Source organism: Diorhabda sublineata, chromosome X, assembly GCF_026230105.1.
Source record: "Diorhabda sublineata isolate icDioSubl1.1 chromosome X, icDioSubl1.1, whole genome shotgun sequence".
Classification (NCBI taxonomy): domain Eukaryota; kingdom Metazoa; phylum Arthropoda; class Insecta; order Coleoptera; family Chrysomelidae; genus Diorhabda; species Diorhabda sublineata.
In genome coordinates, this window is record NC_079485.1 from 15,944,421 (window position 1) to 15,960,096 (window position 15,676).

Consider the following 15,676-nt stretch of genomic DNA (forward strand, 5'->3'; position numbering starts at 1 on the left):
AATACTAATGTCCAAGAACATTTTCCAAAAAACTAAGCTACATCTATATCAGACAGTCATCAGACCGACAGTACTTTATGAAAGCAAAACGTGGACACAGGATATAGCGGAGTAGAACAAGCTAGACATAAGTTAGAAGAATATTAGTAGAGAAAAAGGAGGAAGACAAATGTAGAAGAAGGACAAACCAGGAAATGAGGAACCTTAGAAATACAAAACACTCAGAAAGAATATCGGAAATAAAAGTGGCGAAGAAAATAGCCGATACAAATATGACAGGAACACGAAAAAACGAAAGACCTAAAAAGATATGGTAGCGGGGACACAAGAGGGATCTAATGGATAGAGGAGTTCGGAAGTGGAAGGCGAAGTCAAGAAACAGAAAAGAATGGAAGAAAATTATTACCACGCTATGGATCTCGATAATCTGTCTGTAGCACGATATACATACATACAAATGTTTAAAAATAATGACCAAAAGTCATTTATACAAAAATAGCATATAAATCGGTATTTTCTAATTTTATGATTACTCCAAATGTTATAATTTACACCTTTTTCACTCGTTATTTCAGTTTTTCAATTTCCTCCAATGATTTTTTTTGCACAATATACTATAATGAGCAAGTGTATTAGATCACTGCTTCAATAAATAATCTATCGAGTTAACTTGTTTGTTGAACTACATCAAGTTAATTAAATCCTGAAACTACCCGTTAATTAGGTAATTAAATTGAATTAATTAGGTACTTCCACCAGAAACGTGGAAATAAATGCTTGTCTGTCATTCTACAGTTAGCAATGCAAACTAATTTTTCCTGTTTCCGCGTCCGCTTTCCAGAGAGATTGAAGCGTCACCACCGTTGCGTCGCAACGCCCGTTTGGGAAATGGAAAACTCTTCTCATTTTTATATGCAGGACCGGGTTGATTAAACGTTGAAGGAGAAAATGTATTAGGAAATCCATTGGATATTTTTAAATTTCAAATTTGAGGATAAAAATCCTCTGACAACAGTAATCAGAAAATCTTACTAAAAAGTATAGATATAAATCACGATGCTTTAGATAAGATTAGCTCAACCCATGATACATCAATTTGCCATAACAGAAATTCAATAGACTTAATTAAGAGTAATTATAAGGACTGCATAATAGTTTGTTTCACTTGACCCATCTCCCTCGCGTACAAATTAAATATGTAAAATATATATGTTAACGCAAAAGTAGATAACGATAAAAGTACCGTTGGAAAGAGACATTTTGTGGCTGTTTGTTTTTTTAGAAAATTGTATATATGGATGATAATATAGAGCAAATGTGTATGTGTAAGGAACAGTCCAAGATATTTTCTAATGACTTTCAAATTAAAAAAAATGCTTTGAATTACTTTGAAAGAAACCTGTGTCATCTTTATCTAATCAGTTCTGGATAAATATTAGGGTTAATGATGTATTGAAGTAGTTATAACTCTAATAATTATTATTAAATATTGTTAAAATACCCACTGAATCTATGAAATTGAAATTAGCAGATTAAAGATAAAATTGTTCAAAATTTCAGCCTTTTCCACTTTAATAGCGTTGCCTCATTATTTTTCAAAGTTTATAGTGATATCAAAGAATGTAAAATACTTGGTATCAGAGAATTGTAAAAGTAAATTAGAATTAGAATATCTATTCTACCCCATTTCTTGTATGATATGGCACAAATCATATATATTCGTTTGGTTTTTTTATCGTTTTGAGTTTCCCGAGTTTTTGCAGCCCTGTCATTTCGTTCAGGAAATGGAAAACTCTTGCAGTGTTTCTCTTTATGTTTTGTTTCCAACTATCAACAAATCTCTTCAAATGAGGCGAAACACACATACTGATTTTAGGTTTTTAATGAAAATGATACTGAATTGTAGTTCGCATTGTTGCAAATTTTCTAAAAATCAAAAACGATAATTTTATTGTAGATAAAACAGGTAGAATTATGATTAAAAAGCTTTTAAGAAAAATTACGTTGTATATAATAATGTAGATGGTGAGAGGAAAGAATGTACCAAAATTAGAAGTTTGATTAAAAATACAACGTCATTTTAAAAACTAATATGCATAATATTTGGTTGCTTGAATTATTTTTATGATTAAGTCTGAAGATAGTGAGAACTTACGAGAATAGGAAGCATTTTGCTGTTGCACTGTACCATTTCCAGAGGAGGAATGTGGCCATCCCATTCTGCAGATGCACACAGAGACGGCTACAATAAGGACCAAAAGGACTAACAGAGCACTAACAACAACAACGACAAACCATGTCATTTCCAATCCCAAAATCATTCCAGTATCGTTATCTGTGAACAAAAAACAAAATCGTAAGTATAATTTTCATTATTCACATTCTAAATTTGCAAAAACACAATATTTGGAAGACGGATTCTATTTTAATTATTTGGATTTTTTAATATTGGATATGGATATAATGAATTTACGTTATTTGAAAATTCATTTCGTTAATTTTTATAATTATTCGCTTGATAATTGTTGAGAGAGAATCTAATTGAAAATAATGAAAAAGTCAGTTACAAACATACTGATGAAACTAGAACTAGAGTGAACAGACAGACAGTAGACACACTATCAACATGTTACAAACTGAATTGGAGGATATATAGTACCTATGCAAGGGAGAAGTTTGATAATATTGGGTAGTACTAAAATTAATGAGGCTGGTAATATCGTTGGAATCAATGAAATTCATTCATTCAATTATTTGTTTTTTATATTCCAAGAAAATTAAAATCAAGTTTCGCCTAAGTAGAACGGTATTATTATTAGGAAACAATTTATTTTTGTAGCAGTTCATGAATTTATATTGGATACGGTTAAGTCAATGTATTGAGAATTCCAAATTATTTATCCATAACTTAAGACATTGTTTGCATAGCATTGTTTGGTCGAAAATGAATTTGGCATTACAATAAACTTTTTTTATCTGTGATACCTGTTCAATAGGTGGGTTTTCAGGAAAATATTGAAAATCGATATTATGGACATTTTTATGTCATATCGTTTTTCTATATTTACACGACTTTCATTAAGCTTATTCTATAAAATGTAGCAATCACAAAAATTAGCCAACATTCCTATAACGTGACATTGAACTATCCAACTATCTAAAACTGTTGCTACAACTCGAAATAATATATTAGTGGCTACTTACTTTGACATAGATTCGTAGAGGTTTCATCGGATCCATCAGCGCAGTGGTTGATGCCATCACATACAAGCTCAGTTGCTATACAAAATTCCCTCAAATTGCAACGATACTCTGTGCAGGCGTGCTCTGTAACAAATAAAAAAAAGTAGTAGGAAGTGAAAATATCAATTTATAATTAGAAACTGATATTTTAATATACGTTACGATATTCCCCACCTGGTATACAAAATTGTATTCTAAATAAATTAATAAGAATATGTTTGTAGCGGTCTCTATATTTTCAAAAATGATTTTAAGATATATTTGTCTCATATAAATATGAACAAATCTATTTATAGTTTTTTAGAGCAAAAAAAAATTAGTTAATAATAATTAATGATTATTCATCGTTATTATTAACTATGCTTTCAACAAACGACATTTTCATTGTAATAAGAGAATCGACAGAGTTTCCTGTTAAATAGTATCCTCTCTATATCAAATTTGCTTTCTGTAATTTAAACGTTTAACTAACAACTACGACGCCCACCTAAAGCTGATATTCCAATTAGAGAGAGAGTGAAACAAAGCAACTTCCACACAATGTAATTCAACTGCCTTTAAAATCTAACAAAAAACAAATACAAACAAAAACACAATTGAAATTATTCAGAAATTATTAAAAGCATAACAACCCTTAGATTGCTTTCACTTCAAAGATATGATGCCTACTCAACTCATTTCGTAAATATTATTGTTTAACGTTCGAAAGGCTTCTGTTCTCTTAGCTCAGAACAACGAGGACTGTTTAATTCCTTGTTTCTTTCGGTTGAAAAGTATTATGACGAAATTTTCTAGTTTTTAGTCAAATGAAGTTGTTTTTAAAAATATAAAAGGTACACAATTCATTATTTTTCACAATAAAAAATTTTCGACTTCTAGAAATGTCAATTTTATTGTTAAAATGAGAAATTGTGGCCAGAATTATTCTAAATTATGTATGATCGATATTTACAAAATACAGAGGGCAACTCATAAGTAATGTCCATTTCAATATGTGCAAGGCCTATGGCTCAATTTAACCATTATGTAATTTGTTAAAAAATTAAATTCAGTTGGTGTAAGAATTGAAGCCTTAAGATGTGGATCAGAAGCTTGACTCCGTATAACGGATAATTGAGGGCTTTCCAACGTTAACCAACAACTTGTGTTCGGATAAACTCATTTTCATCTTAAAGGACACGTCAACAAGCACAATTGCCGCTACTGGAGTACATCTACTCCAAAATACAAACATCAGAAATCCCTAGATGCGCATAAAGTGACCGTATTGGCTGCGATGTCAGGGGGAGGAAATATAGGTCCTTACTTTTCTGAAGATGAAAGAAGACGCACAGTTACAGTGAATTCAGAGCGTTAGACGACTTCTTAGTGTCTGAACTGCAAAACTTTAATCGTTTCAATCAAAGAACATGGTTCCAGCAACTTGATACTCGTCCAATATATCTCTACCAGTCGCGACATTTTTCCTAGCAAATTGATCGCCAGGAGAGGTGTCATAGATCTCCAAACAGTCCCTATTTAACACCTGTGTTTCACATTTAGATTATGTCCAATCTTAAGTTTACGCTAACAAACTGACTTCCCTGGCACAATTAAAAAAATATCCGTCACAAAATGGCAGGCATCACCAAGAATACTTGCCGAGTCGTCATAAACATTTTTTTTGTGCTGACTATATTAATTTAAAAAAATAAATTCCCAATTGATGTTTTTTACGAGTAATATGTTTTCAATAAACTCTTTACTCAAAATGGTTTTTTTAAATGTGATCTTTCTTTTAAGACAGCTTGTACCTACTTGAAATTCTTGCCTGGGAAATAATTTGAATCTTAAGAAGAATGTTGAAAGCACAGTGAACAAAATGTTTTGCATTTAAGCCCAAAGGTCTCAAAGAGCTTGCTGAATATTAGATTAAAACCATAGAATACAATGTGTTACATTATTTTATGAGACACCCTTTATATATTAAGTGTCCCAATAAAAATAGCTATCGAAAACTGCTTGCATTTAGCTTAAAAAAATTACTATTTAACTGGTAGTTTGTCTTTTAGGTGGAATTTTCTAATGAAATTTTCAAAAACATTCAATCAACTTCTTGACTTGAAATTCAATACACAATTCAATAAAAAAAATTGGTAAAATATTTGGTAATATATGAAACAGAATGTTCTATTTTTCATTTTTGTTATTCTGTAATAGTATTAATGAGTGAACTTAAAAAAAAATTCGTAACGATTTTTTGTAAAATATTCATTTATATAATCAAATGAGGTTTTATATGTAAAACAGTTTCGATAGTTCAATGGTTCATGAGCGCGGCTTATGATCATTTATATAATATATAATAGCGTTTAATATTATTAAACGCTCACACTTGAAGATATTATTTTTTTCTTTCACAACTACTATTTTTTCACACATTATAATTACAATTAGTTTAAAATTTATGACATTCTGAGTTGTGGAAATGGTTATTAATATATGACCAACTTTCCTTTACATTTCTGTTCATATATGATTACAATACATTATTTCAACTCGTACCAACATTTATTTTTTGTATTTTATTTTTTTAAATCCATGGTTAATGATAATAAGAAAAAGAGCACAATTATAAGCATTATAAAGTCAATATGCAAGATAAAGATGATTTCAGAGACTATAAATATTATAAATACCGATAAGTAATACCCTAACCTCCAAAGGAATAAGATCAGAAAAGAATGGGATAAAAGACAAAACAGAAGGCTTATAATATGATACCAAAAATTATGTCGTTTTTTTTTAATTTCTATAAATACTTCAAAGAGGATTTCTTTTTGCGTCACGAGTAAAGGATTTGTTCCCTCAATTTATTGACACTCTGAACTCAACCGTTATGTCACATTCAACCAAAAAATAATTTTAGTTCCTATTGAATATTATTAGAATTTTGTAATTTAAATGGCTTCTACTTTGATGAAAACTAAAAAAGATTTCGCTGTACTGAGAAAATTAATTTATAGATTCGCTCCGAGGATCCTATTCCTTTCCTTTGCTTTATGGAAATGACGAAATTTTTAAAGTGGGTGGAAGATAAAGGTGAAATGTTAATATATTCTATGAGTTTTTAAGCCCAGAAACTGTAGCCGATTAATTTCCCTTTTACTTTGTTAGACTATTACAACCGGATTAACAAACAAATAAATCGGTCCGGCTCTTGAGTAAACAAGCAAATTAATGTAATAATGTGAAGAGTAATTATTTGGAGTCAGTCATTTTCATCTGCTCAATTTTCATATTTCAATTATTAACTTTTGTTATGGTATAATTTGCAATGAATACGTCAAAAGCATCTGATACTTCGGAAAACAATACTAGTGTAATAAATTATCAAATTTTAACAATTTTTCAAAGATCTTCAATTAATTTATGAGATATTGAAGGATATTTGATTTAAATAAAGCCACATATAAAAATTAAATTTATCAAATTGCGAAATTTGATGACTAACACTTTTAAAAAGTATTTGGTTACTTACTGGGATCTTTGACAGCTGTGATAACAAGTTTGAATCCGTTGGAGTCTGTACCCCACGCATCTGTAACGTACTTGAGCGTAACGTAATTAGTACGTGTAAACATGGCCCCAAGGTTTTGTTTCGTATTCTTGCAAGATAGATCAAACTGAAAATAAAACATTAACATGAGTAAGCTTGTACTTTGAAAATCGGTCAAAAATACAATTTCATTAATCCAGATATTATTCAAGATACGAGAATGTGCCCAAAAATCTTCAATTAGAAGAGATTGAGGTAAATAAGGAGGGATTTTTTTGGTAGAAAAAGTATGTTATTTTGATGTAGTCAATGTAAAATCAACTAAAATCTATGCTTTCCTCCTTAGTCGGCTCATACGAAGTCTGGATAACCCTTTCTTCAAAATTGTACACCAGACCAGAAATTTATCAGCGAATTTTGCTTTTTTTATATTTTTCATTATTAGGACACTCTTCTATATTGTCCGTGTAGAAAGCATGGAGGGGTGGAGTATTTTTTATCGTCCATAACAATGACTCTCTCATTCGCAAAATGTATCTACCTTAGTTTGATAACAGCATCTTGATATCCGTGCTAATTATTTTGAGGTATATTTATAGTCTATTTTTATGTATGAGAGAGTAATAAAACCTTATTACTAATCCATAATTTAGTACGGCCATTCTAAATATTATTTCAAAATAATCTAAAGATTTCTTAATTCTATAAATCTACCTGAACTAATACAAGTTTTCGCCCTTTATTGATCTTCTACAACCATAAGTTGTGCTGAACAATAGAAAAAGGTTTTGACTTCCCTGTGTATTAAAGATTACATAGTCGAATCATAAGATCCTATTTGCCAATAAAAGTAAAAGTTGACTATTCCATCTACGCGTTCAGGTGATTACCATAAGGACATAAATGCTGATGCTCTTAAATAATGGTTCCAACGAATGATAGTCTTCTTCTTCTTTTTGTGAAGTTCAGACATGGTATTCCTCCTTCAAATTCCACTATACCACAGTGAATATTTCTGCGTGAAATATTTTGGTTTCGAAAAATGCGAAAAATGTCATGGATCTGTCCAACCAAATTATACATGTTTTACCATATATCCAACTTTTTAATAAAACTGACATAAAAAAGGACCAGTACAACTGAAGTCAAAAAAATAAACCCTATTGCGACATACGTTTTGTGATATGTGTCAAAGAGACAATTATTCTTAGTCTGTTCAAAAAAACGATATTATAATATGCACATTATTCACTTCACTGATCTATCCACTTACTTTATATGTTCCTACTGCATGAGCGCCGTCGTAGATATATAAATGATCATTACAATCTAACTGAAGAAAATCAAATCGAAGCATGAATCTCTGAAGAATCGAATGAGTTTGAAATGTTATGATGCAGTCCAAATTTCTCTCATTTTGCGACCAAAGTAAAGCGCCATCTATTTTCCGGTACAAGTTCTGAAGAAAATGGTTCTTGCATAAAGATTGCATGGAGTCTGAAACAAAGAAGAAGAATAAAAATTATTCTAATTGTTGATTGCCGCTTTTTTGTATATATTTTTTTCATATTCCCTTGAATATATTGAACCATGGAGACTCGTATACCAAATTTTTCAATACCGGTTGTAACTGTCAAAAAAACTTGTTACCAAAAATTAATTGATTTTTGGGTCGCAGAGGCTTTCTTTACTCTATAATATTCCAAACTTCATGAGAAATCAAATTAATGCTCACGTAAACTACTAACATTGGTAGATTATACTATATATATATAATATATATATATATATATATATATATATATATATATATATATATATATATATATATATATATATATATATTTAAGAACGTCCCAGTTGAGTTTTCATACATGAAAGCTAGATCTGCAAATCCTACGCTCTGTAGTTTTCGGAGTTAAAGGAATATGACAAGACAACCCTCGATAAGGCATATTTTCTCATTTTAAATGCTAAAATATGTTCCTTTCCCGACTCTCGAATCACAAAAAGAAATTATATAACAAAAAAGAGATCAAGGAACACGAGGCGAAATTGTGGAAAATATGCACAACGTGCGCTTCAAAAACTTTTCGACAAATAGGCGAAATTTTCTCCGAAGCAAAGATTTGAATCACGGAATTGAACTTCGAACTTTTGGTAGAATATATTCGTGGAAAAGATAAGATAGATGAGAAAAAAAATAAGAGGGCGCTTTGATATTTTATAAATTAAAAGAGTTTGCGTACTTATCTATCAAATATTGACACAAACAAAAATTAATCGAAATTAAGTAGAAAATGCATTTTTTTGGCAAATTTTTAGTTATTAAATTAAAAATTTATTATTCTTCGCATTGTTAAGTGAGAATAATTTAATTGAGATCTGGTGATATTGTGGTAGTATCTTTTATATTTAAAAATTTGGTGGGAGCGCCGGGAAACAAGAAACTGAACTAAACAATTTATTTGCTACAAGAATTGGGATAATTGGTGATCGGAACTAAGAGTTGGATACTGATTGCTCAATTTTTTGACACTTTTGACATGCGTAAAATATGTGAAAAGTAAACAAGCTACCGAAAGTCTATTGAACTATATTTTGGTTTGATTGTTATCAATATAAAAAGCTATATTAGCGAGGAAAAGATCGTGATTTGTTGTGTTCCTCAATGTACAGTGATTGGCCTCATGCTCTTTACCTTGTTCGAGATGGAGAGATTCTGAGATTTTGTGACGATACGGTTGTATCTCTACTGTTCAGTTTTGGAAAAACTCAAAATATGAAGAAAAACAGATTCTAAAAGTTTTTTTGAAATGTTTGATTATAAAATTTAAATTGTAAATTATAAAAAGCATTATTTATGCCTTATTTAATACTAGAATGCATGTCAATATAATATTGAAGGAAAAAGGTTAATCAAAAACATTGGTCGAAGATGCCATGATTACTTGATTCCCAAAGTTTTTAAATATCTTAAACCTAAACAAAACTTTGATTCGAAATAAAATCTCATTGATAAATAAAAAAAGAACAGTAAAACCAACTCTCTTTAGTCTCCCTCGCTTTTTAAACATTTAAGATTATTTTATTTTTATTGTATTATAAATTGAATGATTTTTTCATTATTATACAATTTATAAATTGATAATTGGAATGTAATAAGTTGCAAGATATATGTGCTCGTATAAAACGGATCACAAAAATTGCAATTGGTTCACGTATAATTTTAATAAACTGCTCATAATTCAAAATTGGTTGAGAGCGAATGGAAATTTTTTTTATTTTTGAAGAAATTTGACTTCACTGGACTTAATTATTATGTATTGATGGAATATTTGTTGACTCCAATTGCTTTTAACAAAAGTGTATAATACTTTCATATTCGTAATTATTTTCCAAGATGCTCTCATGAATTTTTTAATATTCATCCAATTCTCAACTATAGAGTACTATAGAGCTCTTATTAAGACTTATTAAGACACTTAAACATCCTATAAGGAAAAATTTCTGACAATAAAAAAAATACATTTTTGTTGCATGAGGGAAGTCTACACACAAGACGAATCCTGTCTAGGCAAACAATCGAGACGACAGCACCGAATGGCCAATTCCCTGATCAAGTTGACCTTGGATATCCTTGAGTGCTCCCAGGAGGACATAGCTTTCACTGCACAAACAGATAAACTGACCCCAGTTTATCACAAACTCCATTTTTTTCCATTTAGAAAACGATAAGGAGGGCATATTGACTCGACTTGTAGTCTCGTAATTGATTGTTTTCTTAGGATCGATTTGAAACAAAGCTGAAGAGCCGCTTGTTAGTTACTTCTCGAAAGTTATTTACAACTTACAAATAACAAACTAATTCAACGTCAAGAGTTTAGCCTCTGATTAATTTAAGTACTTTGTTTTGAGTCCAACTTACATTTCAACTGAGCAATAATTTGACATTTATTTTTCCGAAGTTTCTTAATTTGTCATCACAAGAAACAGGTCAGAAACATAGAAATAACAAATCTCAGAAACAGAATGCGATCCGAACATAAGATAAGAAAACAATTAATAAATGTGAGAAGAGTGATGAGTGACCAATATGTGCCAAAGTTAACACAGAAGGAAAGTGAAAGAGAAGAATCAATTAAGAACTGAAATATATATGTATACTGGGCCGTATATAATATATTATAATGGAGTAAAGATCGAGAGAGTTGAAATACGTGGAACATTTAGAGAAAGATGATCCTATAGTATACTTACCTAAACCCGAATGGGGTAAAAAAGAATGAATATAAAGTAGTAGTATTCAGTCCTAGATCTAAAAGACCCATTTACTAATTTATATATAATTACGAAAACACAGCTCTAGAATAACAATCAAAATCATTTTGCATATTATTAAAATTTCTGTTTTAAAAAATACAGAATGTCATATTAACCATTGATTTATTTTAAAACTGGTCGTATTGTGTATCATTCGTAATGTGAGATATCATTATCCTATATTGGAATAATCTTCATACTACATCGACATTCAATTAATTATGATGTATTATTTACAATGAGGAAGTTCCCGTCAGCTACAGATATAAATCTGCCCGATAAGAGGCTTTTAATGTATTTGGAGAAGTCTTAAAAATTCACGCTATATATTATATGTTAGTATCGAACAAAATTTATAAGAATTGCCAGAATTTTAATGATATCTATATTGAGTTATCAACCATGTTCCCCGATATTCAAGACGACTAGATTCTCCCTAAACCATTCGCCCTTATAGTTATTGATTTAATTATGAAACGGCTGACAATAGGTGAATATGACAAGTAGATGGAATGGATACAAAAAGGTAGGAGTCAAATTTATATAAACATATATAAGGGTTTTCGTAGTGGGAATGTGGCAAAATTAAACACCAACGTGTACTAACTCTAATAAATTTCCGAGCTTTCGAAATTTAAAAATATTTATAAAAGTATAACAATATTAAAAATTACTCATATCAATTAGTTAACAAATTCAGTTCAATTTTTTTATATATTTTAAAAAACAGATTATTCGACTTCAGAATTCAAATTTACGTTTGATAGAAATATGAAGCGTATTGACTCTGGTTACTATAAATCGTTTTAAAGGCATTTCTTGAGTTATAAATGGTGTAAGTAACACGACTTTCTCTTTATATATATATATATATATATATATATATATATATATATATATATATATATATATATATATGTCACCTACGCCGTTGCCCTTAGGTGGACAGTATATTGTGCCGATTAAGAACTAATTTTATTGTAGAATTGCTTAGCTTGTGTTTACCAAAAGATTATTTAATTCACGTTTGTAATAAAAAATATCAGTCTTGTAATTGAAGTTGTTGCTAGAATTTATGTTAGAAAGTTAGTTTTTAAAAACACGGTTCCAGTAAATTAAAAGTTAAGTGGCGCAGTCAGTAGGATAGTCAATCGAAAGTTAAAGCATATAACATTCGGTTCGTTTCTACGATTTGTTGACTATTCGAACAAGTAAAGTTAGATTATTGGAGCTCTTAGTTGGGTGAACTGAGTAACTCAACTAGAAGATCTGTGTTGTGCCAGAAACCGGAAGAATCAAGAGGATATTGGTTGTTCCTGTGCAGTCCGAGCCAATGGAAAGGATCTTCATTCTATTGCTGTAAGTGTTTTTAATATCATATAGAGGAAATATTAATTATTTACTTGACACTGACACTGACTCAAATTCTGATTCAAATAACTCAAATTCATGCTCAAACTCTGTTAATACTAAAATAAAATTTAACTTAGCATCACCAAAACTCTTTTCTACGAATAATTTTAATAAAATGGCTACTCCACAATTACCTATTTTTAAAAAAGAGTATCTTGATATGATACCCGAATTTGATGGAAACAATGCATTACTTCCTAGGTTTATAGAAATTTCAGAGAAATTAGTAAGTTTTATAATACTGTGGATGTAGGGGATTTTCGAAACGAATATTTGATGTCCAGCATTTTAGCAAAAATAAAAGGTGAAGCAGCCATAAACATTTCTTCTTGTACGATAAGAACTTGGGAAAATCTAAAAGATGTACTTCTTAATACTTACGTTGGCAAAAGAGATATTCACACTTTAAATATACGAGGGTGAATCAAATATAAACGAGACTTTTGGACCTGCGCGCGCAATAGTGATGGAAGAACGTTCCGCTGTTATTGGCTGTTAGGTTGGTTTGTCAGGAGTGGGGGAAGCACGTGACTCATCATCATAGACTCGCTCAGTGTCCATCGTTACGATGTCCGAGCAGGAGGTACCTCCCTCTATTGCGCAACGTATTGTTATAAAGTTTTTAGCTGCAGAAGGTGTAAAACCGGCCGAAATCTTGAGAAGATTGACTGCACAGTTCGGGGAAAAGACGCTGTTGCGAGCTAGAGTGTTTGCTTGGCATAAACAGTTCGTGGAGGGCCGTGAACGTGTTGAAAATGAGAGCCATGACCGCAGACCCCGCACCAGCATTACAGCGGGCAACATCGACAGTGTTCGTCAACTTGTTGAAGGTGATAGGCGTCTAACAACTTCGGATATTGCAATTGCGATATGCAAGACTTGCATATCGCCGCAAAAGACGACACCTTCCAATGAGAAAAGTGATTCTCCTCCATGACAATGCTCGCCCCCATATGGCAGCCCTGATAGTACAAAAATTGGAGCAACTGGGTTGGGAGACACTGGAACACCCTCCATACAGTCCAGACCTGTCTCCCTGCGACTTCCATGTCTTTGGTCCTCTCAAGGAAGCTTTGGGAGGGCAAAAATTCCACAGCGATAATGAGGTTGAAGCATATGTGCGCAATTGGCTACAAACACGACCTGACTCTTTTTACCTGGAAGGAATTAAAAAATTACCTATACGCTGGGAAAAATGTGTTTCTAAATCAGGAGATTTTGTAGAAAATTAAACTATGATTGTTTGTGCGTTTAAAATCAAAATAAATATTTTAAAAAATAAGTCTTGTTTATATTTGATTCACCCTCGTACAACTTTCAGAAATGAAACTAGGTAATGAAATGCCTTTCCAATTTTATAATAGAATTCAACATTTATTGAATCTTCAAATTTCTTATCTCACGACACATTCTAATGTTAATGAACATTTAATTTTGGGTAATTAGTTTAAAAATTTGGCTCTCAGAGTATTGCTACGCGGTTTAAAAGAGCCTTTAGGCACATTAATGCGTACGAAAAATCCAGAAAATTTGAATATTGCTTTGAATACGCAAAATAATTCACATAAAAATAAAACAAATTTCCAAAAAAATGTAGCATATAAGCAGCCACCTCCTAGGCAAAATTCTATGCCGAATTATCAATATACTAATCGAAATTCCGCATCAAACCTGCAAAATCGTCCATCAACTTCCTATATCCCTTCTAATAGGAATAATAAAAACTTTTCTAATAATGGTCAAAACGTCTTTAAACCCAATCAGAACCAAAAATTTCCAAATCCAACTCCAATGAGTATGTCTACAAGAAATACATCTAGACCCCCTCAAAATTATCAAAAGAGGTTACAACACAATCCGAATCAACCTAGAAATTTTATCTCGGAAGAACTCCATAATATAGACGATTCTGATTGCACTAATGATGAATCCGATAATTTTTTAGAGACACCAGCCTCGGAACCAAACCAAACATTATCGAATTGTTAAACTTAAATAATTCAGAAAGCGTGTTACCCTATATAATTTTTCCAGAACAAAATCTTAAAGTTTTAATTGATACTGGTAGCACAAGATCCTTTGTGACACCAGCAGTTGCTGAGAAATATTTCAAAAAATCTTATGTCAAAAAACCCTTCCATGTAAAATCTGCCTTTGGTAGCAGTCAACAAAATTACTGCACACTCATTCCAATCCCTAAAATGTTTAATTATAGGAAACCGCTCAATTTAGAATATTGCGTTTTCAAATTTCACGATCATTTTGATTGTTTATTAGGATTGGATAATTTAAAAATACTTAATGCAATTATCGATTTAAATAATAATTTGCTTATGACTCCTTATAGTCAAATTAAATTGAATTACTTTGACATTAAAACTGGATCCACGAATTGTATAGTAGTGCCTCCACGTTGTGAACAAGTAATTAAATTAAATATTGAAAATGTATAAAATGGTAATGTAATTATACCATATACACGAATTGGGAAATTAGAAATCCCTGAATGTTTAACAAAAATTGAAAATAATATAGCTTTATGTACAATTTTAAATCCTTCAGAATCCAACTTTCGAGTAGATTTAAGCCCTTCTATTAGTGTTGAGACATTCGATGAATACGAACAAACTCTCAACCCAAATTTTAATGAAATTTATTGTGAAAATGTTAAATTTGATGTTTCGAAAGTTAGAACTGAACACATGAATTCCGAAGAGAAGCAATCTGTATCAAAATTAATTCAAGAGTATAGTGATATTTTTCATGTTGAAGGAAATCAGCTCACCTTCACAAGTAAAATGAAACATCACATTAAAACTTCTAATAAAACACCTATTTATTCAAAATCATACAGGTACCCTGAGATTCACCGAACGGAAATTCAAAATCAAATACGAAAAATGTTAAGTGATAATATTATTAGACCATCCAATTCTCCATGGTTTAGCAACATTTGGATAGTCCCAAAGAAGCTAGATACTTCTCAAAAGCCGAAGTTTCGACTCGTTGTTGACTATCGAAAACTGAATGAGATCACAATTGGAGATCGATATCCATTGCCAGATATTACAACGTTACTAGATAAGCTTGGACGTTGTCAATATTTTACAACATTAGATCTCGCTTCTGGTTTCCATCAGATCGAAATGGCTGAGGAGG

General features: G+C 31.0%; 1 protein-coding gene across 3 annotated transcripts in view; it reads right to left on the bottom strand.

The window, feature by feature from the left end:
* The window catches only part of LOC130451561 (uncharacterized), a 68,229-nt gene that overhangs the window by 11,273 nt on the left and 41,280 nt on the right, over positions 1-15,676 (bottom strand). For all 3 annotated transcript variants that reach the window (XM_056790657.1, XM_056790656.1, XM_056790658.1), the window contains exons 2-5: positions 8,055-8,278; positions 6,764-6,908; positions 3,205-3,327; positions 2,156-2,335 (exon numbers count right to left, since the gene is read on the bottom strand). In XM_056790657.1, the coding sequence (XP_056646635.1) occupies positions 2,156-2,335; positions 3,205-3,327; positions 6,764-6,908; positions 8,055-8,278 (672 nt within the window). The remainder of the gene's footprint in view (positions 1-2,155; positions 2,336-3,204; positions 3,328-6,763; positions 6,909-8,054; positions 8,279-15,676) is intronic.